Source organism: Sturnus vulgaris, chromosome 10 (assembly GCF_052056855.1).
Source record: "Sturnus vulgaris isolate bStuVul1 chromosome 10, bStuVul1.hap1, whole genome shotgun sequence".
In the NCBI taxonomy this organism is placed as follows: domain Eukaryota; kingdom Metazoa; phylum Chordata; class Aves; order Passeriformes; family Sturnidae; genus Sturnus; species Sturnus vulgaris.
Genome location: NC_142252.1, coordinates 4,570,628 through 4,595,978, shown reverse-complemented (window position 1 = coordinate 4,595,978; position 25,351 = coordinate 4,570,628). Strand labels below are relative to the sequence as shown.

Genomic DNA, 25,351 nt, shown 5'->3' with positions numbered 1-25,351 from the left:
GAGGGGCTCGGTCCTTGGCACCGCACAGGGGGACCCGCCAGCCCTCCCAGGGAATCCATGCTGGCAGCTGGGATTTATTTCTGCAGCCTCAGGACAGCGCAGGGTGGGTCCCACTGTTCGGTGCAGGGTCCCCCTGCTCTCCCCACCTGCAGGGAAAGCGATAATGTGGACAAAACACTTGAAGCTGGTTTCTCCTCCGGCTGGATCAACCTGCCCTGCTCCTTCTGACGCGTTTCCCCCTGAGAGGATCTTGCAAAATAAATCAGTGCTTTGCATAAACAAAGCCCCGAGAGGTGTCGGTGAAAAAAACAGCTCTCGGCAGCTTCACAAATGCAGCTTTTTCTATGAAAGCGAACACAGAAGTTTTCCCTCCAAAACCCCTCGGCTCAGGGAATGATTTCTCCATCTGGCCATACAGTTTCCCCCTCCCACCACCTGGGAGCCAAATCTCAGCTGCTGAAAGGTGCCTCCCCTTCCTCTCGCCCCTTCAGGGGGCCTTTGAATCAAAATCCCAGCGCGTTTTCCCTGCGGGAAGGCTCCGCTGCCTGTGCTGGTTCCTTGTGCTGCCACGTCCTGCAGCCTGGCACCTGAGCACAGAGGCGGCTCGGGTGTCCCCACGGGTGGGTAGAGCATTGTCCCACCAGCACAGCCCCCGCTCCCGAAGTGTCCGAGCCCTCTCCCCCACCTGCCCGGTGCGCGCTGCCTTTGCTTCCTGCGACTTTAAAGTTCCCTCGGTGCGCAAAGCAAAAGAGGGAGGAGAAAGCGTTTCATCATCGCTCCCGGGAGCCGACTTATAAAAAGTTGACGCTCCCGCTGCCCGGCTCACTCGCAGCCTTGGAGGGATTTCGGCACGGTCCGTGCGGGCTGCGGGCGGCGGGACGGGCCGGAGAGCGCCGGGAGCGCACGCACAGCCCCACGATCCCGGGATCCCCGGGAAGCTCTCGCCATGGGAGTCCACCCCGAAGTTGGCAAATCCCCAGTTGACATCCCCAAGAGCTCCAGCACCTGCTCCAGGAGTATCTTCTGCAACATCAAGGTGAGGATGGGGCAGGGATGCTGGCGGGGAGGGAGGGGATTCCTGCCTGGAGAGGGACCCCCAGCTCACCGCACGCATCCCCGTGTCCCGCACCGCGGGTGGAACGAAGGGTTTTGGTGATGCAGGAGCTCCTGGGGAATCCTGCCCTACCGGGGGGCTCTGTGGGTTCGGAGTGATGCACCCACCCCATGGAGCAGCTCTCCGTGAGCTTCCCCACGGCGTCTGGGACACGGTGTGCGGCTGCCTGGGGAATGATTAACCACATCCTGGTGTGAAAAGAAAGCACTGCCCTACAATAACACGGGCTTGCTTTAAAAAACTTGGGTGAGCGGAGTTTTTGAGTGACAGAAACCAAAGCTCGGTGGGTTGAGGTGAGTTTTCCCGTGCTGGCTGCCCAGTTCCTCACCTGAGAGCCGCCCCTGCCTGAGCTCAGTGCCTGCGTGACAGCACACCGCTCACCTGGCCGTGTGTCACACCCTGCCACCATCCCGGCCTCACACCGCCCCTCACCTGGCTTTTCCCTGGTTTTGGATGTGCACCGGGGCTGCTGCACGTGCTGGTTCCTGTCCTGGGGACATTCGCCTGGATGTCCTTGGAACCGGGGGATTTCCACGCCTCACTTGGCAGCACCTGCACACATCGGCACCTGGAGCAGCCGGGTGCGGTTTTTGGGAAGGCTCCGGGGATGTTGAACCCCTGGTGCCGGTGCTGCCCGGGCCGGGCTGTGTTTTCCCACCCGTGTTCCTGGATCTCTGTGTGTGCTGTGGTGTGCCAGCACTTCCCAGCCCGGGCTTTTCAAGGATGTGTGGCCGTGGGTAAGGTGTCGTGGTCGGGATGGGTTTGGGCTCGGTTTGCCATCAAGCTTAACTCACACATGAAGGACGGTGCTGCCCTCTCCTCCCCGGACTGTGCTGGATTCTGTGGGAATGCTGTAGGGTACCACGGAGCTGTTCCCAAGCTGCTGCTCCTCCTCCTGAGAGCTCCCAGGGCTGGAGGCATGATCCCAGGTGATGTCTCCCACTCCCATACCCCTGAAGGTCCCCACTGCCCGGGCTGGGCTATTCCAGCAGGTGACTTGATGACACTTTTTGTCCGTGAGCTCCAGGAGAAAGATCTTGAGATTACCCTGTGCGATTTGGGGCTGCCTGTGGGCTACACTGATGTTCCTCTGTCCCCTGCTCTGCTGGAGGTGCAAAATGTGCCCCCAGCCCCCTTCCAGGCTGCTGCAGTAATGACCCTGACTTGGGGTGAGTAAAGTCACCCAAAACCAGAGCCCTTCTTGCAGTTCATGGTCTTTCCTGGAAACTGGCAGCAAGCAAAAATATCCTGGAGCGAAAAAACATTGCCAAACCCTCTTGCAGGATGTCAAATTTCGGATTAAAAAACAAAAGCCCCAACAAATAAATGCTACTCCATTTGTATAGCCCATAGGCAGCTGCAGGGTGTGGGATGTGGGTGCCCCAGAGTCAGGCTGGGTGCTCGGCACCCCACATGCCCCAAGGCATTTCCCTGGGACCTTTTAGGGGCATCTGGCCAAGGGCAGATGATTTGGGGGTGTCACTTTGCTAGTGGCAGGAAAAACATTGCCTGAAGAAAAGCTTTAAAAGCTTCTAGATTAAAATCATTTCTGGTTTAAAAAGTCAACAGTTTGGCAGTGCCACTGTTCAAGAGCGTGAAGGAACAGTTTGAGCTCTGCCCAAACATGCTCCTTGGCATCAGAGGGATGATGTGCTCCATCTGGGATGGTGGGCAGTCAGGACACCCATCCCTCAGAGAAATATTCTTGCTTTTAAGAGCAAATGTATAAATTGACAGGCAATAAGATCCCCCACCCTTTCCTGGCTATTCACTCTTCCTGTCCTGAGACATTTGCATGAAAAACATATACATTAACAAAAGAACTGCTTCAGGGTCAGAAAGCATTAGCATTAGTGTGCAGTGTCAGTCCTCTCAGCCCCCAAAAATGAGGAGGATATCAAAGTGTCGCAGTGGAATTTCCAGGTTTGGGGAGTTTTGGAGTGAATGGTCATCAGAGGGCAAGGTGTGGTGAACATCTGGATTTGAAAGGGTTTGTAGCTTTTATTTGTACAAGAAGCCACTGGTGCTATGAATGATGGATTATAAAAAAGCCTCCAGCCCAAAATTTTATGGGAAGCTGTGGGCATCACCCTCCCCAGAGCCATCAGACACAACATCCTCATACAGGCATTGGCAGTTTCTGATGGGGACAATGTTTCCAACGCAACAAAATTCCCTGCTTTTAACAGGCTTGGAAGGACGTGATTAAGACTTGGAAGATTTAACCACGAAGCTCATATTCAATCCCCAAAGCCCACGTGATGGGATCACATTCAGGGTGTCTTTTGCAGGGTTGGGGCCAAAATAACAAATTATTTTTCCATGGAAACCATCTTGCCCCTCCATGATCCCTGTGACAGAGACCACCACCCCCTGCACTGACCCCCATCTCTCTCAGGGTGTTTTCCAGAGCTGAGCCCATTGCCACTGGCGTTTGGAGGAGTGGGAACACAGTGGTGCCAGGGATGGGCGTCAGGGAGGGAGAAGTCTGGTGGAAAGGGGCAGTTTGAGGGATTCTGTGGGGGTCTGAAGAGTGGGATGGTGCTGGAGTCGTGGGGACGCTGCTCGGGATGCAGGAACGGTGCAGCTGCGCTTCAGGAAGGAATTCCCTGTGGATGTGGGCTGGGATCTGTGTGCTTCCAGCTGCTCCCCGCTGCCTCTGGAGCCCGGCTGGGACATTTCCATGGGGTGCTGTGGGGTCACTCCCGGTCACACGTGGGTATTTAATGGCTGTGCAGGGACACTGAACGGGCTCGGTCCGTGCTGATACAGCCGGGCTCCGCCTGGCCCGGCCGGAGTGTGATTGCCGCAATGAGCACAGCCACTGCTCTGGTGTGAGTGCAGGGCTGCCGAGCCCTCTGCACACTGCTCCCACCCTGATCCCCCTGGAAGATCACGAGCACAACATCTAAAGCCTTCGGGTTCTGGGGCTGGGAGGTTTTGGGGCTGCTGGGCTCTGACCTCGGCCAGAAACCTGGAGCATCCCCATAATCCCATAGTATTGGTGCAGATGGGGGTGATGATGAGGCATTTCAATGGGATATTGGGTAGAAATTGTTCCCTGTGAGGGTGCTGAGGCCCTGGCACAGGTTTTCCAGAGAAGCTGTGGCTGCCCCATCCTTGGTAGGGAACAAAGCCAGGTTGGATGAGGCTTGGAGCACCCAAGCTTCCACCCGGGCTAGTGGAAGGTGTCCCTGCCCATGGCAGGGGTGGAACAGGATGGGCTTTAAGCTCCCTTCCCACCCAAAACATTCCATGGTTCTGTGATTTCTCTGCTGAGCAGGGACGTCCCCCTGCTTGGGCATCCCCCAGAGCTGCCAGGGTTGTGCTGCCTGGCACTGGGGCTCGGGGGATTTGCAGCTCTGCTGCTCGCCAAATGCAGGATGAACCCAACCTTCAGGTGGATGCCAGCACCTGGGGGCACTGGGGACACCGAGAACCTCCCAGCCTAAAGGATTAAAACAGGTTTAAAAGGTGGAGAAGGTGGTTGGTCCTTTTGATACCCACATATGGCCAGGGACCTCACCAGCATCCCCCAGTCCAGAGCCCCAACCATGTGATTTAAACTCATGTTGGGCTTGATGATCTTGGAGGTCTTTTCCAACCTTAATGATGCTACGATTCTATGTCCATTTTCTGTTCTCAGACAACCACTGGAAAAGGATTATTTCACAGGAATTCTCTGTTTACAGAGCCTCAGATTTTTTGGCTTCTTCTCCTTTACTGTCTCATTCGTGGTTTTGAACTATTTTAATTGATTTTGGGATCCCCAGAAAGATGAGAAGGAGGAGAGCTTTATAAATATCTTTTGATTTAGAGGAGCTGGAGTAGTTTCAGCTGGAAGCTGGAGAGCACAGAGGAGCAGTGTGAAAGTGTTGTGAGTGCAGGCAGGAGGAGGCTTTTTTTTCCATGCCTGTAAACTGCATGGCATGGAAAAGGAAACAGGAGGACGACAGAGAATAATTCTCGCTTATGCCAGCCGGAGGTGATCCAGAGAGAGAGATTTAAAAGCCTTAGGGGAGGTTTAAATTGGGTGTTGTACTGGGGCAGGGGCAGGGAGGGGATGGAAGAGGGTAGGAGAGGGGACAACAAGGTCAGGAGGAGACGGTGGCCTCTCAGAGTGTGACGAGGCTTGAGAGCATCCCGGGATGAAGGTGTTGGGAGCAGTGAACAGGAGCAGGGAGCTCCCACCTCCCTGGGGAGTCTGGATGTCTCCTGCAGAGGAAATGGAGTCTGGCCTTGGGCTCTGAGGTCCCAACAGCAGCAGAGCAAGTTTTTTGTCCCTTCCTTCCAAGGGACTAAAGGAATTTGCTGAGGAGAGTATTCCAGAAGCCTGGAGATGTACCAGTTGTGCTCTTACATCCTGTTGGAAAAGATTATGAATTGCTTTGTTTAGCCACAACAGGAGATTCATCAAGTCACAGATCTGGAGGTTTGGAGAGGGAAACCCAGAAAGGAGAAAGTCTTGACTGATTAGAGCCATTGATTTGAGCAAGAAAATCAAAGCAATATTTCAACCCTGGGCACTGTGCAGGCAGGCACGGCGGGTTGGGTGAGTGTTTGTGGCAAAGACACAAAGAGGGTCCTTAGTGACACGGGGAGAAGGACCTGCAGTGACCAGGGCCTTCCAGCATTTGTGGTGATGGTGCTGGCACCAGACAGGTTGGGTTTGGATGGTCCAGCACTGTGGTCACGTCTGCTTTTGGTGGGATCAGGCTCCAGAAGGGAAGGACCACCCGGTCTTCACCAACACCACCAGCAGTGGGGTAAGGAAAGAGATGGCTTGGAAAGTTAAGTGGGATCAAGGTCTAGGAGACCTGAGACAAGGGAATTTTATGAGGGGCGAGGTGGTTGGGTGCCCAAACACAAGCAAGGAGTGGTCAGCGTAGATAAGATTATGGGGAGCGGGACGGGAGAGGAGTGACGCTGATAGGGAGCACGAGGCACGGGGAGGGACGAGTGTTTGCACACACTGCTGGGGCAGGCAAAGCCAGCCAGCCTGGACCTGCCCTCAGGGAAACCCTGCTCGGATCCTGATGCCCCAGCATGAAGAGACACCTTCAGGAAAGAACGAAGGAAGACCAAGCACCCAACCTGCCGGAGGATGCCCGGCATCCTATTTCTTGGGAAGCATTCCCACACTGAGGGTCTGTCTGAGCAATCCTCCACAGCCAAAAAACCTCCATTCTGGGCAAAGCTGGGCTCACATGGGCCTTGCAAAGTCATCAGGATACAGTGCCAGGAAATCTCGTGTCTTGTGTTGCAAAAAGAGCAAATATTGTCTTTGCACGTGACAGTTGTGGGGTGTAAAACGTGCCTAGCTTGGCAGTAGACAGTTGTCATTCCAGCACTCTTCCAGCAATCCCTAATCAGGTCAATTTTTATATTATTTTATTATTTGCAGTAGAAGTCCCACTTAGAAGCCAGCTTCTGCTATCAGAGCAGGATCAGAGGTTCTGTGCTAAAGGATGGGTTCTGTGCAGGGTATTTGGTTCTTTTGGGGAAATGCTGTGCTTTTTTTCATCTTTCATGGTACTTTTTGATCCACAAATCCAGGCAGCTGCCCATAGGAAAGTGATGCCAAGGAGGGATGTATTCCCCCACACCTCCCTACACTTTCCATATCCAGCTGATATATTTCTTTTAGACTGAGTGAACTCAGCTGTCCTACTGCAGGAGGATCTCCCAGTGCAAACTCTATGCAAACTCTAAAATAAACACTCTGTCTTCTCCCTATTAAAATTTTGTAATTCCTACAATTCATCCCTCACTCTCCTTTTTTCTCTCTTGCAAGCTCAGGAGATTAAAGTGGAGGGAGTCTCCAGAGGTGGGTAGCTTGCAGTCTGCTGCTTTTGGAGGAATGTTCCCTGATTTTGGGAGAAAAGTCTTCTGACTTTCCACTCAGGTCGAACAATTTTGCTTTGGACTCAACTCCAATTGTACCCTGCTTAGGCAAAGAACTAATGGAGCATCCTTACTCCTAGTCCTTCCCAAAGGTTCACTCCATCCAGCCAGATTAATTTTGCTCTTGGCCACGTCCTGCTTTGGTGTCATCGCTCACCTGGGAGAAGGAGAACTTGGATAAGTTCTGTGAGGGTGTCCAGCTCTCCAGGCACTCCTTGTGTCCATCTAGTGAACAAAGCCCTGGCTCTTCCCATCCCCAGTGCCATGGGAAAGATGCCGGGGGGCACGGAGATTAGCACAAGTGCCGTCAACATTTCCACCCTCTTTATCTCCAACCAAGGCTGCCAAGGGGAAGACACTGAAAAATGAGGTGAGGGATGGCTTTGGACATGAGCTGTGGAGGCAGAGCAAAGAATTAACCCTTAACTCACTCCTCCAGGTGGAGCAATGGCCATGCCACACGTAGCAGGATCCTACCAAACCAGTGGTCCCTGCAGAGCAGAGTTAGGCTCCCACCTGGAAGAGTCTTATCCTGACTCCTGGAGATCCCTGGAGGCTCCACAGAGATGGTTCACTCTATGGGATGAAACCTGAGTATTTGTTGGAGACATCTCAGACAGAAGTTTAGGCTGGGATTGATTGAATGCTTGCCAGCTCCCGTTGTCCGGAGCATGGCAGGACCAGCGCTCCCCCTTCCCTGGAATGGGGTGGGTTTCTCTTCCTTTGGAAAAAGCACTGCCCTGGGAGGTGCTGGTCCCCACGAGCTGGGTGGGGGCAGCAGCCTGTGTCCCCCAGGAGTTTGCTTCCCTTCTAAATGCAGCTCCTTTTGGAAAGGAGTCAAGTGCCTTGTATAAACAGCCTGGAGCCAGCATTGCTCCGACAGAAGTGCAGGGATGATTACGAGCACAGTTTGGGGGGGTCCGTGTGGGTGCACGCCTTTGGCCTTCCCGTGCTGCTCCCTGCCTGTCCTGCAGCTCCAAAAATACACCAGGCTCCCGTGGGAGCCTCTGCTGTGGAGGGTCAGCACTTGGGAGTGCCCCCAGCTCCTCAACCTCCCACCGTGCCTTCGGCCTCGCGTCGGCTCTGCGTCAGCCAAACCTCCCTGCTTGAGAGTGACCTGGCTCTTCCTTGAGAGCCCCTTCTTGTCACCAGGGAGGATGGATTGGGGCAGCAGAACACATCTGGTGCAGCTGGAAGGGCTGGTTTCCATGCACCAGCGGGTTGTGGGTGGTCAACGTGAACGTGTGGGGATGGGAACGTGTGGGAAGAGAGACAGGGATGGGAGAGACCCGTGAGGACCCGTGAGGGGACACAGGAGAGTGGTGCCCCTCATGTCCACCAGCCTCAGGCAGTGCATGGACTCCTTCTGGGGAGCCCTCCAAGTAAGGCCCTCTCCCAGATTTTTGTACTCAGAGCCTTCAAGGTTCGGGATGTCTTTATTTTAATTAAAACAGAGTCTCTGAATGCAGGGGAAATCTTGAATCGGGTCTCATCTCGCCTCCAGACACTCGGAGTGTGTCTGGAAAAGCCACACTCCTGTCCTGGAGCAAAGGTTGTTTTCCCTTTCTCTGGCTGTTTTGGGGAGCAGGTTCTTCCCAAGATTAAAAAAAAAAAAAAAAATCACCCCGCCCTTCCCCTCCCATTCTCTGGGCTCTGCACATCTGAGGGCTGAGGCTGCTGTGTGGTCTCAGGGTGGGATCACATCCCTGGAGCATCCAGGATCCAGGAGCTTTGCTGCCTTTCCGGTTAATCCCACAGACAAGAGCTGGATTAGAAGGACCCATGGGCAGGGGGAAGCAGTCACACCCCAAGGTTTTCCTCTCCCTTTGCTGGTGCTCTCCAGCTGCATTTCTCCCACCTCATTTTTGCCTCCTGGCAGGCAGCCCCAGCCTGTTCCCAGGCATCTCTGGATCCAGGGGTTTTGGCCATCCCAGGTTATCATCAAGGCATAAACACATCTCGGGTCCTCTCCTGGCAGTTCTGCTTTTTTCTCCCTGCCCTCTCTACCCACAGCTTGTCCCTCTCCTCTCCTCTCCTCTCCTCTCCTCTCCTCTCCTCTCCTCTCCTCTCCTCTCCTCTCCTCTCCTCTCCTCTCCTCTCCTCTCCTCTCCTCTCCTCTCCTCTCCTCTCCTCTCCTCTCCTCTCCTCTCCTCTCCTCTCCTCTCCTCTCCTCTCCTCTCCTCTCCTCTCCTCTCCTCTCCTCTCCTCTCCTCTCCTCTCCTCTCCTCTCCTCTCCTGCTGCGGTTCCCATGGTCCCTCCATGCCCCCACCCCATCTCCTGCCCACCCCAGCATTCCAGGGAGCCAGGCTGCCTCTCCTCCTCACCTTCCCTCTGTGCCAGCATCCTCTCTGCCCTCGATTCTCCATCTGCCCTGGGATTGGGCTGACATTTGCCGCACTAAATTCAGTCCTGGTGATCCACCCTCTTCCCTCCCTGTTGGTAAACAGCTTTGCCTCCCCGGCTGACGCCTGGCTCCGGGAGAGCTCCATGTCCAGCTGCTCCAAGCTCAGTCCCCGAGCTTCCTTGCTCCAGTGGCTTCAGCAGAGTCTGGCCAGAGCCACATGAACAAAAACTCTGGCAACGAGATCCCCTCTCCTGTTCCCATCCTGGCAGGAGTCACTCTGCAATGATTCCAGGTCATGCCTGGGGAAGGTGGTGGATGCAGCTTCCACCCGCAGGATTTTATCCTGGGATGGGATTTCGAGTGTGGGAGCTGATAGTGGGAGGGGGAGAGAGGTCATTCAGCTTCAAGAGTTTACTGGCAGACATTCCACTTCCACTTTGGCCCTGTCTGGGAGGATTTCCCACGTTACACCCCAAATTCCTGTTCTGCAGCTTTTTGTCGGGGCAAAGTCCCAGCTTGGGACTTTGTCCTCTCCTGGTTATTGCAATGGCAATACCAGCCTGATGCCAGCCTGCCTGATCTCACCCCTCCTAGATATGGCTGGTGACTCCATGATGGCAGCTTGGGCCTGTGATCCTTCTTTCCTAATTTTTTGGGTGTGTGCCTCTCTCCTTTGTCTTCCCCGTGGTCTCCAGGCTTTTCCAAGCCTGCCCTCACATTGCCAAGGCTCCATTTTCTCCTTCTCCTTCATCTCCATCTTCTTCTCTTCTGCTATCTGTCAGCATCTCTCCCATCCCTTATGCTTTTAGATTCCCAGCCAGGTCTTTTGGCTGGATCTCTCCACTCTCACAGGAAAAGACCCCTAAGAAAACATTTTCTTGCCTATCTTCTACCCAAATTCTGCTACAATTGCTGGACTTGGCCCTGCATCATCCTCTGCTCCCAAAACACAACTCCACCCACTTATGGAATTTGCATCCTCCAAGCTGGGTGGATAATTCTGGTCTTCTTTGATTTTTTTTTTTTATCATTTAGTGAGTCAGGGCTACTGGGTGCTACCACCCTCCCAAGTAAATACTCATAAGGACTATTGCTGCTCTCCTGGCCAGGGACATGAGAGATTTGTCAGTCCTGCAGTACCTTTGATCCCCCATCCATCATCCCTCACTTCCCAACGTTATCATTGAGGGACACTCTTCCGGTATTCAGCAAATATTTGATTTCCTGTGAATATAAATTAAAATACTTTCCCCCGTTTGTTTCTTTTGTTGTTATTGTTGTTTGATTGTCTTGGCTTTTCTTTTAATTGATTTTAAAATACTTTTGGCACCGTGTGGATGCATTCCATTCCAAGTAAAATAAAGGAAAGCTGTTCTGACTAAATATAGATCAAAAGACACTTGTGAGCTGCCTCTTGCATCCCTGGCTGAGAGCGCTCTCCTCTCGTAGCCCACCCGGGCTCTTTCAACCAGATTTGTCCCTAAGCTCTCTGTATTCCTTCCTCTGCCTCTGCTCAGCTTGGCTCCTGGCTCAGCTCACTGCCTGGCTCAAGGGAAGCTGCTGGGTTTGGAATATTCCTTTGGAGTCTTCCAGTAGTGAGACCACGCTGTGCATATTTCATCCTCTCCCTCTGGGGCTTTTAACACTCTTTTTCGACTTTTTCGAGCAACACCCCTTGGAGCAGGTCTGGTTAATTGACTTTCCAGCTGAGTGAATCCATGCCAGAGGTGCAGCCAGTGTCCGTGGCCAGCTGGAATACACTCCTGCAGGATGTGGTTGCCAGCAGTTACACAGCAGCAGGGCACTGTGGTCTCTTATGGCCTCAAAGGGTGCATGGAAAGGCTCACATGGGATATCAGGGGAAATTCTCCACTGAAAGAGTGGATAATCATAGGAATAGGCTGCCCAGGGAAGTGCTGGGAAGTTTCAAACCATCCCTGGAAGTTTCAAACAGCAAGTAGATGTGGCACTTCTCAATATGGTTTGGTGGGCATGGCGGTACTCGGTCAAAGGTTGGACCTGGTGACCTTGGAGGTCTGTTCCAGCCTCAATGAGTCTGTGATTCCAGCTGGATCCTCACTGGGGTGGCACTCTTTGTTTGCCCACAGGTGTTTGTGCTGTGCCATGGGCTCCTCCAGCTCTCCCAGCTCCTCTACAGCGCCAACTTCAAGAGCAGCCTCACCACCATCGAGAAGCGCTTTGGGCTCTCCAGCCTCTCCTCAGGTTTCATCTCCAGCTTGCACGAGGTAAGTGGGAGAGAAACACCCAAAGGGTGGCCAGGGCCTGGGGGGCACCTTCCCAACCGGGTCTCAGGGCTGTTCACACCCAGGGCTTCCTCAGCCTCCGTGTGCTGGGAGGAGCAGCCGTGCTGTGCTCTGGGACACGCCTTGTTCTGCTCTGCCACATCCAGGGGGGAACAGAGGGTCCTGTGGTGGTGGCCCTTGGACAAGAGCAGACTTCCACTGGGTGGGATTCCAGAATGGTTTGGGTTGGAAGGGACCTTAAAGTTCATCCCATCTCATTCCATCCCCTGCCATGGGCAGAGACACCTTCCACTAGCCAAGGTTGCTCCAAGCCTGGCCTGGGACACTTCCAGGGATCCAGGGACAGCCACAGCTTCTCTGGGCACCCTGTGCCAGGGTCTCACCTCCCTCACAGGGCAGAATTCCTTCCCAATAGCCCATCTAAGCCTGCCCTCTGGCAGTTTAAGGCATATTGCTGAGCTGGCTGAGGATTTTCTCACAAACACTTTCTTATCAAGAAATCCCTTGGAATAAGTTCTCGTTCACGTTTTCAGGAATTCTGTCCTTCCTAGCAGCTCTTCAAGGCCTGGCAAAGGCCAGGAAATGGTCTGCTGGCAGAGACTCTTTTTGCTGGCACTAAGTGGCAGCACACTTATTCGTGAGCTCCCTGGTGAGCACATGGGATGGTCTATCAAGAAGCTGGTAACCGGGAATCTTCCTGGATCCTTGGGGAAGTGGGTGCCCAAGTCTTACCTCAACCAGCATGAACATTTTGGGATTAAAAAGATGTCTCAGGGCCCACTGAGACTTCCTGGTGCCTGTGACTGTGTGAGGTGCCCTGCCTGTCCAAGACAACAATCTTATTGCGTTGGTGCCTACAGCAATTCCAAGAACAAAACCCACAAAGAGGCAAACAAGGGAGCCCACGCAAACATAAATACAAAGTTTTCTTAGCCATACATAGAATCTCAGGATGGTTTGGGTTGGAAGGGACCTTTAAAGGCCATCTTGCCTAACCTCCTGCAATGAGCAGGGACAGCTTCAACATGCCAAAGTTAGAAGGATGTTTAGCTTGTCTGGAGTTGTCAGAGCCCATGTAATGGGAATTTTGTGGTGTTCACCCACTCTCCTGAGTGAGCTGTGTGGTTTCATGGCTCTCTAGCTGATGCTGTCTGCAGTTGTAAATGTCCAGGGCCATAAATATTTGCAGTGAACTGGACTTTGTAGCAGGGCTCATGTCTGTTTGAGTCACAGGGATGGAGGCAATGTTTCATTCCTTGCTGGTTTTGGAGGAATTGTCAGTTTATGCCACATTGGTCGATCTCTTCTCCCAGGGAACAAGGGACAAGACAAGAGGAAATGGCCTCAAGCTGTGCCAGGGGAGGTTTAGTTTGTGTATGAGAGAAAATGTCTTCATTGAAAGGGTTGTCCAGCCCAGCACATCTGCCCAGGGCAGTGGTGGAGTCCCCATCCCTGGAGGGGTTTAACAGACGTGTGGATGTGGCACTTGGGGACATGGGGCAGCGGTGGCCTTGGCAGTGCTGGGGGTATGCTTGGACTTGATGTTCTTGGAGGGCTTTTCCAGCCTAAAGGATTCTGTGGTGCCTGTGGGATGGGGGACAGGTGTGGGTGCTGAATAAGCCCCAGATCACAGGGAGGCTGTGATGTTGTTCCTGCCAACAAGGGATGGATGCCCAGAGGTGGCCGAGGAGTGATGCTCTGTCTGGAGATGAGAAGGGAGCACTGGGTGCTGTGAACACGCAGGGCAAGGGGATGAAACAGCTCCTGATGAGAGACCCGTCCACCCACCCAGACACAGGGCCTGGATGTCCCCTGTGACCTCTTCTGACGTTCCTCCCTCTTCTCTGTGCCTTTTCCAGATCGGCAACGTGGTGCTCATCATCTTTGTCAGCTACTTCGGCAGCCGAGTGCACCGCCCGCGCGTGATCGGGGCCGGGGGGCTGCTGCTGGCCCTGGGGGCTTTCCTGGTCACCCTGCCACACTTCCTGTCCGGCCCCTACGAGTTCACTGCACTCAGCACCGGTGAGTGCCACCACATGTGCCCCACAAACCCAGATCCAGCTGTGCCAGGATGGGTGACGTGCGGCTGCCCAAAAAAAGAGGGTGGTTTTAGGGTACACGTGATTCAAACAGTGGTTGAGCACAGAGCCTTCAGGTGGGCAGTGGCTGATTAAGCCTGACATGGTTATAGCTTTGGAACCCCCTCTGAATGCAAAAATCGCATGTGGGATTTCTTCTGTCTCTCCTGCACGATATTCCAGCTGTTTTTACAGGATCATGGAATGGTTTGAGTTTGAAGGGACTTTAAAGCCCATCTCATTCCACCCCGTGCCATGGGCAGGGACACCTTCCACTATCCCAGGTTGCTCCAAGTCTATCCTTGAACACTTCCAGGAATGGAGCAGCCACTGTTTCTCTGAGAGAGAGGAGGTTTAGATTAAATATTAGGGAGAAATTCTTCTCTGTGAGGGAGGTGAGGCCCTGGCACAGGGTGCCCAGAGAAGCTGTGGCTGCCCCTGAATCCCTGGAAGTGTCCCAGGCCAGGCTGGACAGGGCTTGGAGGAACCTAGGACAGTGGAAGGTGTCCCTGCCTGTGGCAGGGGTAGGAATGAGATGGGCTTTAAGGTCCCTTCCAACCCAAACCATTCTGGGATTCTGTGATAAAGCAAAGCTCCCCTGCCACCAGAGCCTGTTCTGCTCTGGCCAGGATCCTTAGGATCCAGTCCAAGGAAGGCTCCTGCTTTAACTGGGAAGGCTTTGGGAACAAGCTCGTGCATATGATGGCAGCTCTGTTTTCTACACAGAATGGAATAAGCAGGAGAACCAGCATCACTTGCCACAAGACTGGCTTTGTCTCTCCAAAGTGGTTTTGGTCCCTAAATCCTCAGAATGCTGACGAGCCTCAGGCTCTGTGGGGAGTGCCACCTTGGAAATCCAGACCTCTGCTCGTCCCCATCTGATGATTTTTGAGTTTGGAGAGTAAATCAGGCATCAGACACCAAGTTTTCCAGCAGCTTAAAGTCATGCATCAGGCTATGGACAGGACAGGATTTGGGGCAGGGGCTGGTCTTACTGCAAAGGAAATGAGGAAGGAGCAGGTGTCACCCTGGTCCCTGCCCAGAGCTGGGCTCCCTGTGGGGGGGAATAGGTACAACAATAAGGGAACTGGACAGGAATTATGCATTGGTCAAGTAATTCTGATGCCCCAATTGATTAGTGTTGGACTTGTGTGCAACCATGGAAGTATAACCAGAAATCAGTGAAAAGGTTGAAAGAAAGTACCAAGAACTGTGTTTGACCCAAAAGTTCTGTGCAGAGCATGATTCTTGCAGAACTCCTTTGCTAAACTGAACAGGATTGGAGGATGGACTGCAAAATCAGATGGACAGGGCAGAGATATTGAGATTATGAGGACTGTCTGATGATGGAAAAGAACACATTCGGTGTGTGAACAGCCCCTGAAGATACTTCAGTCCTGGTTGGAGTGTCCATGGCAGTCTTGAGCAGGGTGAAGACCCCGTGTCTGGGCTGTGTGAAGAAGCGAGGGCCATGTTTTGGAAGGAGCTGGGCTCCTCCTGAGCCATGAGGGCAGCAGAGATTCAGGGCAGGGTGTCCTGCTTAGGACAGCCAGCTGACCCCAGTGGGCATCACTCCCTGTTCCTGCCCAGGTACCACAAGGGAGCAGAGACCACAGACAGCAAAAACCAGCCATGGGTTAGGTCTGCCCTCATTAAACCTTCACTCAATGGCATGAACTCTTTAAAAGTTTGATTGAAATCACAGCCTGGTTGTTTGCTACCCTGACCTCAGTGCAATACTCCAAAGGAAGGGCAGGGTGATGAGAACTACTGAATAAAATGAGCAATCCATCCAAAATCCAGCAGTTTGTGCTTACTCAGCAAGTTTGGGAGATTCCTGCTCTTTGGGGATTTAGTGTGGGAGGAGGCAGTGGATGTACCCAGTGTTGAAATGCTCATTTTTTTCTTTCTCCTCCAGGTAACAAAAGCCAGGGGCAGGTTGAGCTGTGCTATGCAGAGAGTAGATTTGTGTGCCCAAACACCACCCGAGACCCCCAGAAGGAGGCCAGCAGTGTGTGGGCCATGATGGTGATTGCCCAGCTGCTGGCTGGGATTGGCACTGTGCCCATCCAGCCCTTTGGGATATCCTACGTGGACGACTTTGCAGATGCCAACAATTCCCCACTGTATGTTGGTAAGTGGGACCATTGCTGTACATTGTTTTGTTTCACAGAATCCCAGGATGGTTTGGGTTGGAAGGGACCTGAAAGCTCATCCAGGGACACTTTCCACTAGACCAAGTTCTCCAAGCTCCAGCATCCTTGTCTTCCCTTTGCAATTAAGGATCCAATGAATTGATCCCTTAGAATTCCCAAATCTGCAAGGAAAATGAATGAAAGAGGACTGAAGGAACCTGAAAGGTTCTGAAGAGGAAGGAAAGTGGGACTGGTGTGTTGTTTATAAAACAGGTGCTCCCTTTAGGGCCGTGGGAATGTCTGTCAGGGTGAATGGCTCTGGGTGATCCAGGTTGCCTCGATACAGCAGAAATTCCATCTCCCCAAGTCTCGTTCCATTTTATGTCTGATGCAGCTCAACCCACTGTCTCCTTTTAAAAATCTTGAGAAGGTTGTGTAGAGTTTCTCTCAAGGAGGGAACTTGGATCCTGTCGTTGCAAACGAGTCAAAAGAAAATGTTCTGATCTTATGGGTTATCTATTTCAGAGTGGGAGGGTTCAGCTGACCCAGGGTTGTTTTTGCCCTCAGAATCTTTCACCTCTCCTGACGTTTGTATCAAATGTTTTTCCTTGGGCTGAGGATTAGGATGTGTTTGTTTCCTTGGCTTTCCAGAGGAAATGAAGGTCTCAGTCACCTGTATGAGCCCAGGATGTCACTGCCCTGCTGCTCCCTGGGGTTCGTGAATATCATAGATATTCAAGGTGTAGCTGACAACTTGTACTGTGTCAGCAAAGCCTTGATGGCAGCAGAGCAGAGGCACTTTTCCCACAGGCAGCTGCCTTCCCCCTCCTGCTCCTGTCAGATAAACAGTGTTGGGGCAGTGGGGACCTTCTCACCATCTGAATTGTGGTGAAGGGTGGTTTCTCCCCTCTGTGTGTTGTGCCACCATTCCTGCTTCTCCTGGGAAGACAGAATCCATATCTGCATGGAAACCACCATTCCCTGCTCACAGGGGCTCTCTCTGCTCCCTTTCCCAGCCATCCTCTTTGCCATTGCTGTGTTTGGCCCTGCCTTTGGATACCTGCTGGGGTCCGTGGTGCTGCGGCTCTTCGTGGATATTGGAAGGGTTGACAGTGGTGAGTATTGCTCGGGTAGCAGTGGTCCTAAAGACCCTCTGTGGGTCAGAAGGTCACTCTGAGATGAAAGGTGACAGAAGCCACCAGTCCTGTTGTTACCTGATACCTCAAACCAAAACACAAACTAACAGAGTGTCAGTTTATGCGGTGCTTTATTCGGGGCCCGGGGACCTGCGGACTCGCGTCCAAAGTCAGGATCCCACCGGTTCCCTTTTTTAGAGGGTTTTTATACCCTTTTTACAAATGGTTTATGTGCAGAAGTACACATTCTTCTAAGTAATATAGATACATTCACCTTGTAGATAGCATTTTACGTCATAAATCTTACATGGTTGCTTATCCTAGGACTATAGTGTTCTCCTCCTCAATCTCTCTCTTATGCCACTGCCCACCACCAGTACTTTATTTATGATTATACTTTAACCTTATCACTAACAGTTCTGCATGCTCTGCTAAATCTTTTGAACATTGTTTCCTCAGCACAGCACATTCCTAAGTTAGTTTCCCAGGGCCTACTCTGGGAACTGCAGTCTCCAAGCCTTAGCATTACTACTACTATTATGGTTTATACACTTTATATTCCAATATTCAGGATTTCTAGTCCATACGGTAACACTGTGACCCATAAAACATGCTGCCCAATCTGAAAAAGCACCCCCAGCATACTTCTCCACTCCATCACCCCATAAGGACAGAGAGAGGTGGTCCTGACACCACCACTGAAGCAGAGCCCTGGGGTAGGGACATTCCAATGCCCAACTCATGGTTCTGCACTGGAGGCCATGGCTGGGGTCTGCCCACTGCCACCACACTGAGCACACCACAACCCCAGCATGGTGGGGGAGAGGAGCAGGGAAATCTGAGGAATGCAGGGCTGGAGAAGACAACCACAGAGCAAACACTGCTCTGTGCATACACAGAGAACTTGAGTCTACTCATCCTCCTCCCCAGCACCAGCACCTGCAGAGAGAGGGGCTGAGCTGACGCCACCACAGGGATAATTTGCTTTATCCACAGCGTGTGCTCATTATTTCTGGTAACTTAATCACTAAAGAATTCTCCCCAGCTCCATCATTAACATGGCTTTTCCTGTGTTTCCTTAGAGAGATCAGAGCCTGCCTGACATTTTTGTCCGGTGCCTGATAAGAATAATAAATGAACGTGGGCAGGAAACGCCAAAGAGCCTTGGCCCACTCCCCGCGGCGGCAGACGGATTTAGCAGCCTCTGCCTGGTCGCTCCATGATGACGTCCAAGCTCCAGAGTGGAGTGCTCCTGTTTGGGGAAGTGGGATGATTGTTCAGGGGGGTGTGGGCTCCTCTCCTGTCCCAGCCTGGCACGGAGCTCCCACCTGGAGCTGGCTGCTGGTTCCTTCCCAGCCGTGGGCAGCCGGGTCCCCAGGCCAAGCCAGCAATCTGTCAAATGTCCCGTGAGCATCCCTTGGCCCAGCCAAAGGATGTGTGTGCTGGAGACAGAGCGGCTCTCACCTTCTCCTCCTTTTTCCGGAGAAGGCGCCCGGAGTTTGGTCCACTCGGAAACCAGGAGCTTCTGCCAGCACAGGGTCCCTGCAAGCATAAGGTGACCAAGCCTGGAACAATGGGAGAGCAGCTTTTTCCAGGAAATCAGTGTGTCCTTTCCCAGTCCCTGTCTTGGCTCAGCATCCCTGTCAGGCAGCGTGGTCCAACCCACCGTGTTCTCCGGGCAGAGCAGGGAGTCAGACCCCGTAATCTCTGCCTCGCTGGTTGGCTCAGGGGTTAGAGCTGAACTTGAACCAAATCCATCCTGCAGTCACCTGGGAGGCTCAGTACAGCTGGGATGAGCAGTGGTGCAGGGCCTTGTCCAGGGCAAACACAGGTCAAACACTACCAGGGCCAGTCTTGCTGCCAACACTGCTGGGAGCTCCCACCTCCATTTGCTCTTACATGCCAGTGGAGAGACCCTTGGGCTGTGCCTCCTGGGACTCTTCACACTCCACCAGTCCATGTTTCCATGGAGATTGGTCCCTGTCACCCCTGGAGCTCTTACAGCCTGTCCTTGTGTCTTGCAATGGCAGTGGACCTGACGCCGAGTGACCAGCGGTGGATCGGAGCCTGGTGGCTGGGGCTGCTCATCTCCTCGGGCTGCTTGGTGCTCACTTCCATCCCTTACTTCTTCTTCCCTCGGTACATGCTGAAAGGAGAGGTGAGATCTCATCTCCAGAGGCTGGAACGTCCTGGAGCCAGGGATGTGCTCAGGGAGGGAATACCTGTCCCCAGAGGAGAGGGGGTGGGAGGGAGGAAGGCAGTCCAGCAACTCTTTCCCATTAAAACAAATTTTAAAAGATGGAAAATATAATTTTGGTGTTTTCAAAGCCAAACCCCACTGGTTTTGATACAAAAATACTTCAGTTCTCTTTTTAAATTGTTTACTCAATGATTCTTTAAAGGTAAAATCCAACCCAAAATATTTCGCAGTTATGGCTAAAGGACTTCCCAGACTTGAGCCGAACTATCTCTAACTTTCATTTTCAGACTTTTTGCAGAGTCAAAAGGGAGGTGTTTTGTCAGGCTTCAGGGGAGGAAAGATTTCTAAGTTCTTGAAACCTCCCAACAACAAGTTGCTGTCTTGCTGCTCTGCTCAGGGGCTGCAGTGATGTTTAAGATAATTCACCCCTTTAATCACAGAATCCCAGAATGGTTTGGGTTGGAAAGACCTTAAAGCTCATCCTATTCCATCCCCTGCCATGGCAGGGACACCTCCCACTAGCCCAGGTTGCTCCAAGCCCTGTCCAGCCTGGCCTTGGACACTTCCAGGGATGGGGCAGCCACAGCTTCTCTGGGCACCCTGTGCCAGGACCTCACCACCTCAAGAATTTGTCCCCAAGATCCCATCTAACCCTAATGGCAGTGGGAAGCCATTCCCCATTGTCCTGGCACCCCAGACCCTTGTCCAAAGTCCCTCTCTGGTTCTCTTGGAACTCCTTTTAGGCACTGGAAGGGGCTCTCCCCAGAGCCTTTTCTTCTCCAGGTGAACACTCCCAGCTCTCCCAGCCTGGAGAAATGCTCAGGGCACATGGGATGGGGGTTTGCTGTAACTGTCAGCCTTGGCTGGGGGGGTGGTCAAAGGCCCCTGGGACAGACCCTGCCCCTGCTGAGCCTCCCTGTGCCAGGCCAGTGCCAGCCCCTCTCACCACAGGCTCATCTCTCCCCTCCCAGGAGCGGAACAAGGAGGCCGGGATGCTCAGGAAGATGGAGACAGGAGCTGCTGAGGAGACCTCCCTGCTGGAGTTCATAAAAAGTAAACTCCTGGAGGGTGAATGGGGATGCTGGGCTGTGCTGGGCTGTGCTGGGTGGGTGGGGACCACCACACCTGAGATTCATACCCAGGGGGATTGCTGGGAGTTCCTGGGAGCTCAGCACCGTGTGTGGACCAGCTCCAGCACCACAAGGGCTTAAGGACCACGGGAAGGTGGGCACAGCCTCCCTCTGCATACAGACCTCTTCTGTGGGGCCTGAATTTTGCATTGAGGACCTTAAAGTGGTAGGAGTGTGCTGGAAAAGGGTCACTGGGAGGTTTAACCCCAGCTCCAGGAGTTAAACCAGGTTTAACCCCAGCTCCAGGGCATGGGGCTGCTGGCGCCAGCAGCTCCTCGACGAAGTCACCCCACTGCAGCTGACACTGTTTATGTGGAGCCAAAACAGGCTCGAGAGGGATGTCACTGCTGAGGGACCAGATTAATGACTCTTTTAGCTCCAGGACGATTTCTTCCCACATCAAACCCCTCCCTCCTTGCCTCTTCCCCCACTGCAGTCATATCCTGGAGCTGTCAGTTCCCTCTTCTCCCCTCTTTGGGCTTTAATGGATGCTGGCTCTTCACTGCTCTCTTTGCTAATTAGAAAACTCATAAGAGACCAAACAAACAGAGCTGCTCCCAGGGTCCATCTGCCTCTGTTGACAGCGCCAGAGGACACAATGTCCCACCAGGAAAACACATCCATGGTCCTGCCAGCTGCTGGGACACATTAGGATGTTTCCCCTCCTGCTTTCCCATGCCCACAGACATCCCCAGCAGATCATCATCATCATCATCTCACAGACATCCTTACTGGGAGCAGGCTAAGGGTGGGGGTTTCTTCCCAGTACAAATCGCTGGCCTGAGGATCACATGGCTAAAAGATATTTTTCCTGTGGTTTCCCTGTAGGATTCCCAAAGATCTTCTTCAGGCTGCTGCTCAACCCCCTCTTCATCCTCCTGGTGCTGGCTCAGTGCAGCTTCTCCTCTGTCATTGCGGGTCTGGCCACTTTCCTCAACAAATTCCTGGAGAAGCAGTACGGTGCCTCCCCTTCCCAGGCCAACTTCCTCATAGGTGAGCACGGATGGAGCCAACTGCCCACATTCCCCAAGCTTTTTAAATCCTGGAGAGGGTTTAAAAATCACTGAAAGCTCATTTTTAGATGAGACCTGGGGTTCACCTTGGGGTAGTTGGTGACTTTCCTGACCTGTAGTTTGGGCTGCCTTGGACAACATTTGGATCTGTGGGTTCTCCCAACTCCTGTGAGGTCCAGAGAGCTGCCCCCTGCCCAGGGAGGGGTTCTGGGCAGGCAGGACCCCCCTGATGGCTCCATTCCTCCGCAGGAGCTGTGAATCTGCCAGCAGCAGCCCTGGGGATGCTGCTGGGAGGGATCATCATGAAACGTTTCTGCTTCTCCCTGCGGGCCATCCCGCGCTTCGCCGTGGTGGTGCTCGTCTTCTCCATCCTCATCTGCCTGCCCATTTTCTTCATGGGCTGCTCCACAGGCCACATCGAGGGCATCTACCACCCCAGGTAATGCAGGAGCTGCTCACAGCTCCTTGTTTCTCCAGCTCTCAGCCGTGAGGAGGGATAGACTCAGGTGGAGAGGAAGAAGGCATCACCGTGCTGCTTCTTGCTCCTTGATCCCCACTGCATGGAGGAGATCTGGGTGCTTCACAGCCCAGAGAGCTCAAGAGGGCGTTTATCCATGATTTTCTGGGCCAAACAAGCAGGGTGTAATTTTTCACTCTGAATTTTTAGGGGAAAAATAGTAATATTGTGTCCACATCGCTTCACACGCTCCCAGCGTTCCAGGTGGACATCACATTTCTCCTCACCTCAGTGGATATTTTTGGCTCTTACCATGACTTCTTGAGATAAAAATGACATTTATATACAACCAAGGCTTGATGTCAAGTGCATTGAGCTCATTTCCCAGCGCACTGCCAGCAAGGAAGGGATTTCTGATGCCATCTTCCCGCAGGAGGTGGAGCAGCCCCATCCCACCCTGCCCAGTGCCACATTCCTGCGGGATTCAGGCTGTGACTCCAGCAGATGCACTCCTAGGAGGAGTGAGGGAAGACAGGGCACATTTGAGTTTGTCCTCTTCACTTCCACAGTCACGAGGCTTGTTTGGGAACATGCCCACTTTCAGTTTGTGTTCGTGTGGTGCTTCCAGCTGTGGCTGTTCACACATCTGTTTGTGCAGCTTTGGATGGAGCCCAGATCCATTTCTCCAGGCTTTTGGCTGATTAATTTTCAGTTTAAAAAAAAAAAAAAAAAAAAAAAAAAAAAAAAAAAAAAAAAGAAAAACGAGAAAAGAAGCGTGTGAGTACTTGTTTGTAGACATAACATAATTCCTGTGACATTCACTGCACACTTCCAGAGGTACCTGCAGGGATCAGGGGCTGGCAGAAGGCCAGGCAGCTGCTGGCAGTGTCCCAGCCCAAACAGGAACTGGAAAACTGCTCAACTAGTAAAAGGGAATTTTAAATTTTTTTTTTAATTCCTCCTCTCCTATTTCTTAATTTTTTACCAATTTTTCCCCCCTCTTCTTTCTGGCAGTACACCCAATTCCCAGCAGCAGGTTAAGGCACGGGTTGGATGCCAATGCTCTAAGCAGATCTTCAACCCCGTGTGCTGGAAAAACACCACGGAATACATCTCACCCTGCTTCGCTGGCTGCACCAACAGCACCACCAACCCCTCCAATCCCAGACAGCTGGTGAGTAAAGCAGGTGGTTAGCAAAGCAGCCTTGCTGGGAATAGTGCAGTGATGCTGCAGGAACCCACAAATGCAATAAGGAGGTGGAACCTTTTTCACACAGTGTGCTGAGCCCTGGGGAACTGCTGGAATGCCCTGGGAACCTGCTTGAGGAACAGGGATGGTGGCAAATCCCATTACAGGATGCCATGGCTGTGCCTTTAAACTGGAGCTGGTGCTCTTGTCAGTGTCCTGCACAGGGATGTGGGATGATGGATCACGAGAAACCTGCTCCTGGGGCTGGGACTCTGACGTCTGTTTTGTTCCAACAGATCTACCACAACTGTTCCCTCAATGGGAATGAGCTGTTCTCCACCTCCACGGGCTCTTGTCCAGTCAGCTGCTCCCATATGCTCCTTCCTGCCATATTCCTCATCTCCTTTGCTGCCCTGGTCGCCTGCCTGTCCCACAACCCCCTCTACATGATGGTGTTACGGTGAGCAAGGGGGGGTGTCAATATGATGGGTCCCCATGCTGGGATCAATGGGATGCCATAACCCAGCCCAAGTCTTGGTCAAATCCAGCAGCTCTGACCTCCCCTGGCTTCTCCCCTGCAGGGTGGTGAACCAGGATGAGAAGTCGTTCGCCATCGGAGTGCAGTTCTTACTGATGAGACTGCTGGGTGAGTGCTCATCTCTGAACGAGGCTGGGCTTTGCTGGAGCTGTGGGAGGCACTGAACCTCCTCGGGATCAGCCCCTGATTCCATCCTCTCCTCCCTCCAGCCTGGCTGCCGGCCCCTGCCATGTTTGGAGCCCTCATCGACTCATCCTGCATCCACTGGCAGCAGCAGTGCACCCAGCGCCGCTTCTGCGCCTACTACAACAACGATTTCCTCCGAAACAGGTACCCTGAGCCCAGCCCAGCCCAGCCTGGGGCTGCCTGGAAGGGCCAGCTCCAGACATGGCATGTCCCTGCTCTTCTCCTGGCAGATACCTGGGGCTGCAGGTGGGCTACAAGGTGGTGGGCACCGTGCTGCTGGCCCTCATCAGCTGGAAGGTGAAGAGGAGCAAGGAGTACAACGTGCAGGAGAAGGCAGCGGGGCTGGTGTAGCCCCCGAGGACTGAACTCACACCCCATCACCCACTGCCACTACTTTGTCTTGTTTGGGTTTGTTTCACTTCCCACGGGAGCGACGCCGAGCTCCTCTCCCACAGCCCAGGTGCTCCCAGCGAGGGGGCCAGCCCCATCCTGGGAATGGAACCTCCTGGGAATGGCATCTCCTGGGAAGGGCATCCCCCAGGCTCTCCAGCACCCTGGGGAGGAGCAGCCCCCAGCCAGCTGAAGCAGGAGGCAGAGGAGAAGTGCCTGCTGTGGGACACGGTCCTGCTCCAGCGTGACATTCCCGGCTGGCACAGGAGCAGGGGAGGTGGCTGCCAGCCCTGGTGTCCCCACAGCTTCCACAGAGGTGAGCAGGGACACCACGCACATGTTGGAACAAGTCAACACAAGGGGTTTATTGCAGAACATCTGGGGTTTGTTGCTCTTTTTATTTTTTAAATAAAGGTCACTTTTCCAACTGTGGTGCTTTCTTGGGTCTCCCCCCACCAGCAAGACAAGCCCTGGGGAGGCTGCAGGTCACAGTCTGGCACATTCCAGCTGGAAAGAGGAAGAAATGGTGGCAGAGGGGGACATTCTTCTCCTGCAGCTCTATGGGTGATGGGAGAGGGCTGGTAAGGGCTACACAGAGCTCGGGGTCCTGCCTGCAGTTCTCAAACCTGCCCAGCCCTGCCTGCATCTCCCTGATGGGGAGGGGTAGGGGGAAGCAGGCAGGGCCAGAAGAAGGTTTTGTCCTGAGGTTCTTATCCTTGATAGGTTTATTGGCACAGATCAATTCTGGGATTTGGTTGGGTCGAGCTGGTGCCTCAGACAAGGGACAACGAACAAAGAAATGCCTGGCCATTAAAAAGTGTCATTCCCCTTCCCTCACACCACAGTCCCAAAGGTCTGGGGTCCTTCTCACCCTTCACTGGGTCGCTGTTTTTGGTTGTTTCACACCTCTCAGGTGGGTTTTGGAGGGTTCTGTTAGTCCTCACTGTGATGGGATTGTTCCAGTACACAGACCACAGTCTGCTCCAGCATTTTAAAACAGTATTTTAACTTCAGCTTTGCCTATTCTATCATTAATGATCTTTACAATTATTAATTAATCAGACTGTCAGCTCCATGTTTCCTTCTGATCCAGCACAACCTTACGATTCACTCCAGCACTGAGCTACTTTAAAATCCTGTAATTTTTTCAATGCAGCAAGCTCTGGGCAGGGTACAGTGGGTTTGGGGCTTTCTTTCAGGGCTTTTATGGGTTGAATGTATTCAGGCCCCATGGCTTTTCCCTGTGCTCTTGGCCCTGATGCATCCATGTTC

General features: G+C 53.0%; 1 protein-coding gene across 2 annotated transcripts; it reads left to right on the top strand.

Annotated features, from left to right (window-relative positions):
• Window positions 1–863: 863 nt before the first annotated feature.
• Window positions 864–24,500, top strand: SLCO2A1 (solute carrier organic anion transporter family member 2A1). 2 transcript variants are annotated; one of them, XM_014870426.2, is made up of 14 exons: window positions 866–1,036; window positions 11,472–11,609; window positions 13,487–13,649; window positions 15,624–15,839; window positions 16,857–16,955; window positions 19,007–19,134; window positions 20,148–20,229; window positions 21,135–21,299; window positions 21,569–21,758; window positions 22,791–22,950; window positions 23,262–23,425; window positions 23,547–23,611; window positions 23,713–23,833; window positions 23,920–24,500. In XM_014870426.2, the coding sequence occupies exons 1-14, from the start codon at window positions 947–949 to the stop codon at window positions 24,038–24,040; spliced, it is 1,902 nt and encodes a 633-aa protein (XP_014725912.2). In that variant the 5' UTR covers window positions 866–946; the 3' UTR covers window positions 24,041–24,500. The 2 variants fall into 2 exon arrangements, with proteins under 2 accessions (XP_088026513.1, XP_014725912.2); XM_088170387.1 differs by having other exon boundaries at window positions 864–1,036; window positions 23,713–24,500.
• The last annotated feature ends 851 nt before the right edge of the window (window positions 24,501–25,351 follow it).

Bases quoted from the DNA above. Each gene is read 5' to 3' on its own strand.
- SLCO2A1 (XM_088170387.1), top strand. From the start codon at position 947: ATGGGAGTCCACCCCGAAGTTGGCAAATCCCCAGTTGACATCCCCAAG. The intron at 16,956-19,006 runs GTGAGTATTGCT...TTGCAATGGCAG, and splicing joins TATTGGAAGGGTTGACAGTG to TGGACCTGACGCCGAGTGAC. The intron at 21,300-21,568 runs GTGAGCACGGAT...ATTCCTCCGCAG, and splicing joins CCAGGCCAACTTCCTCATAG to GAGCTGTGAATCTGCCAGCA.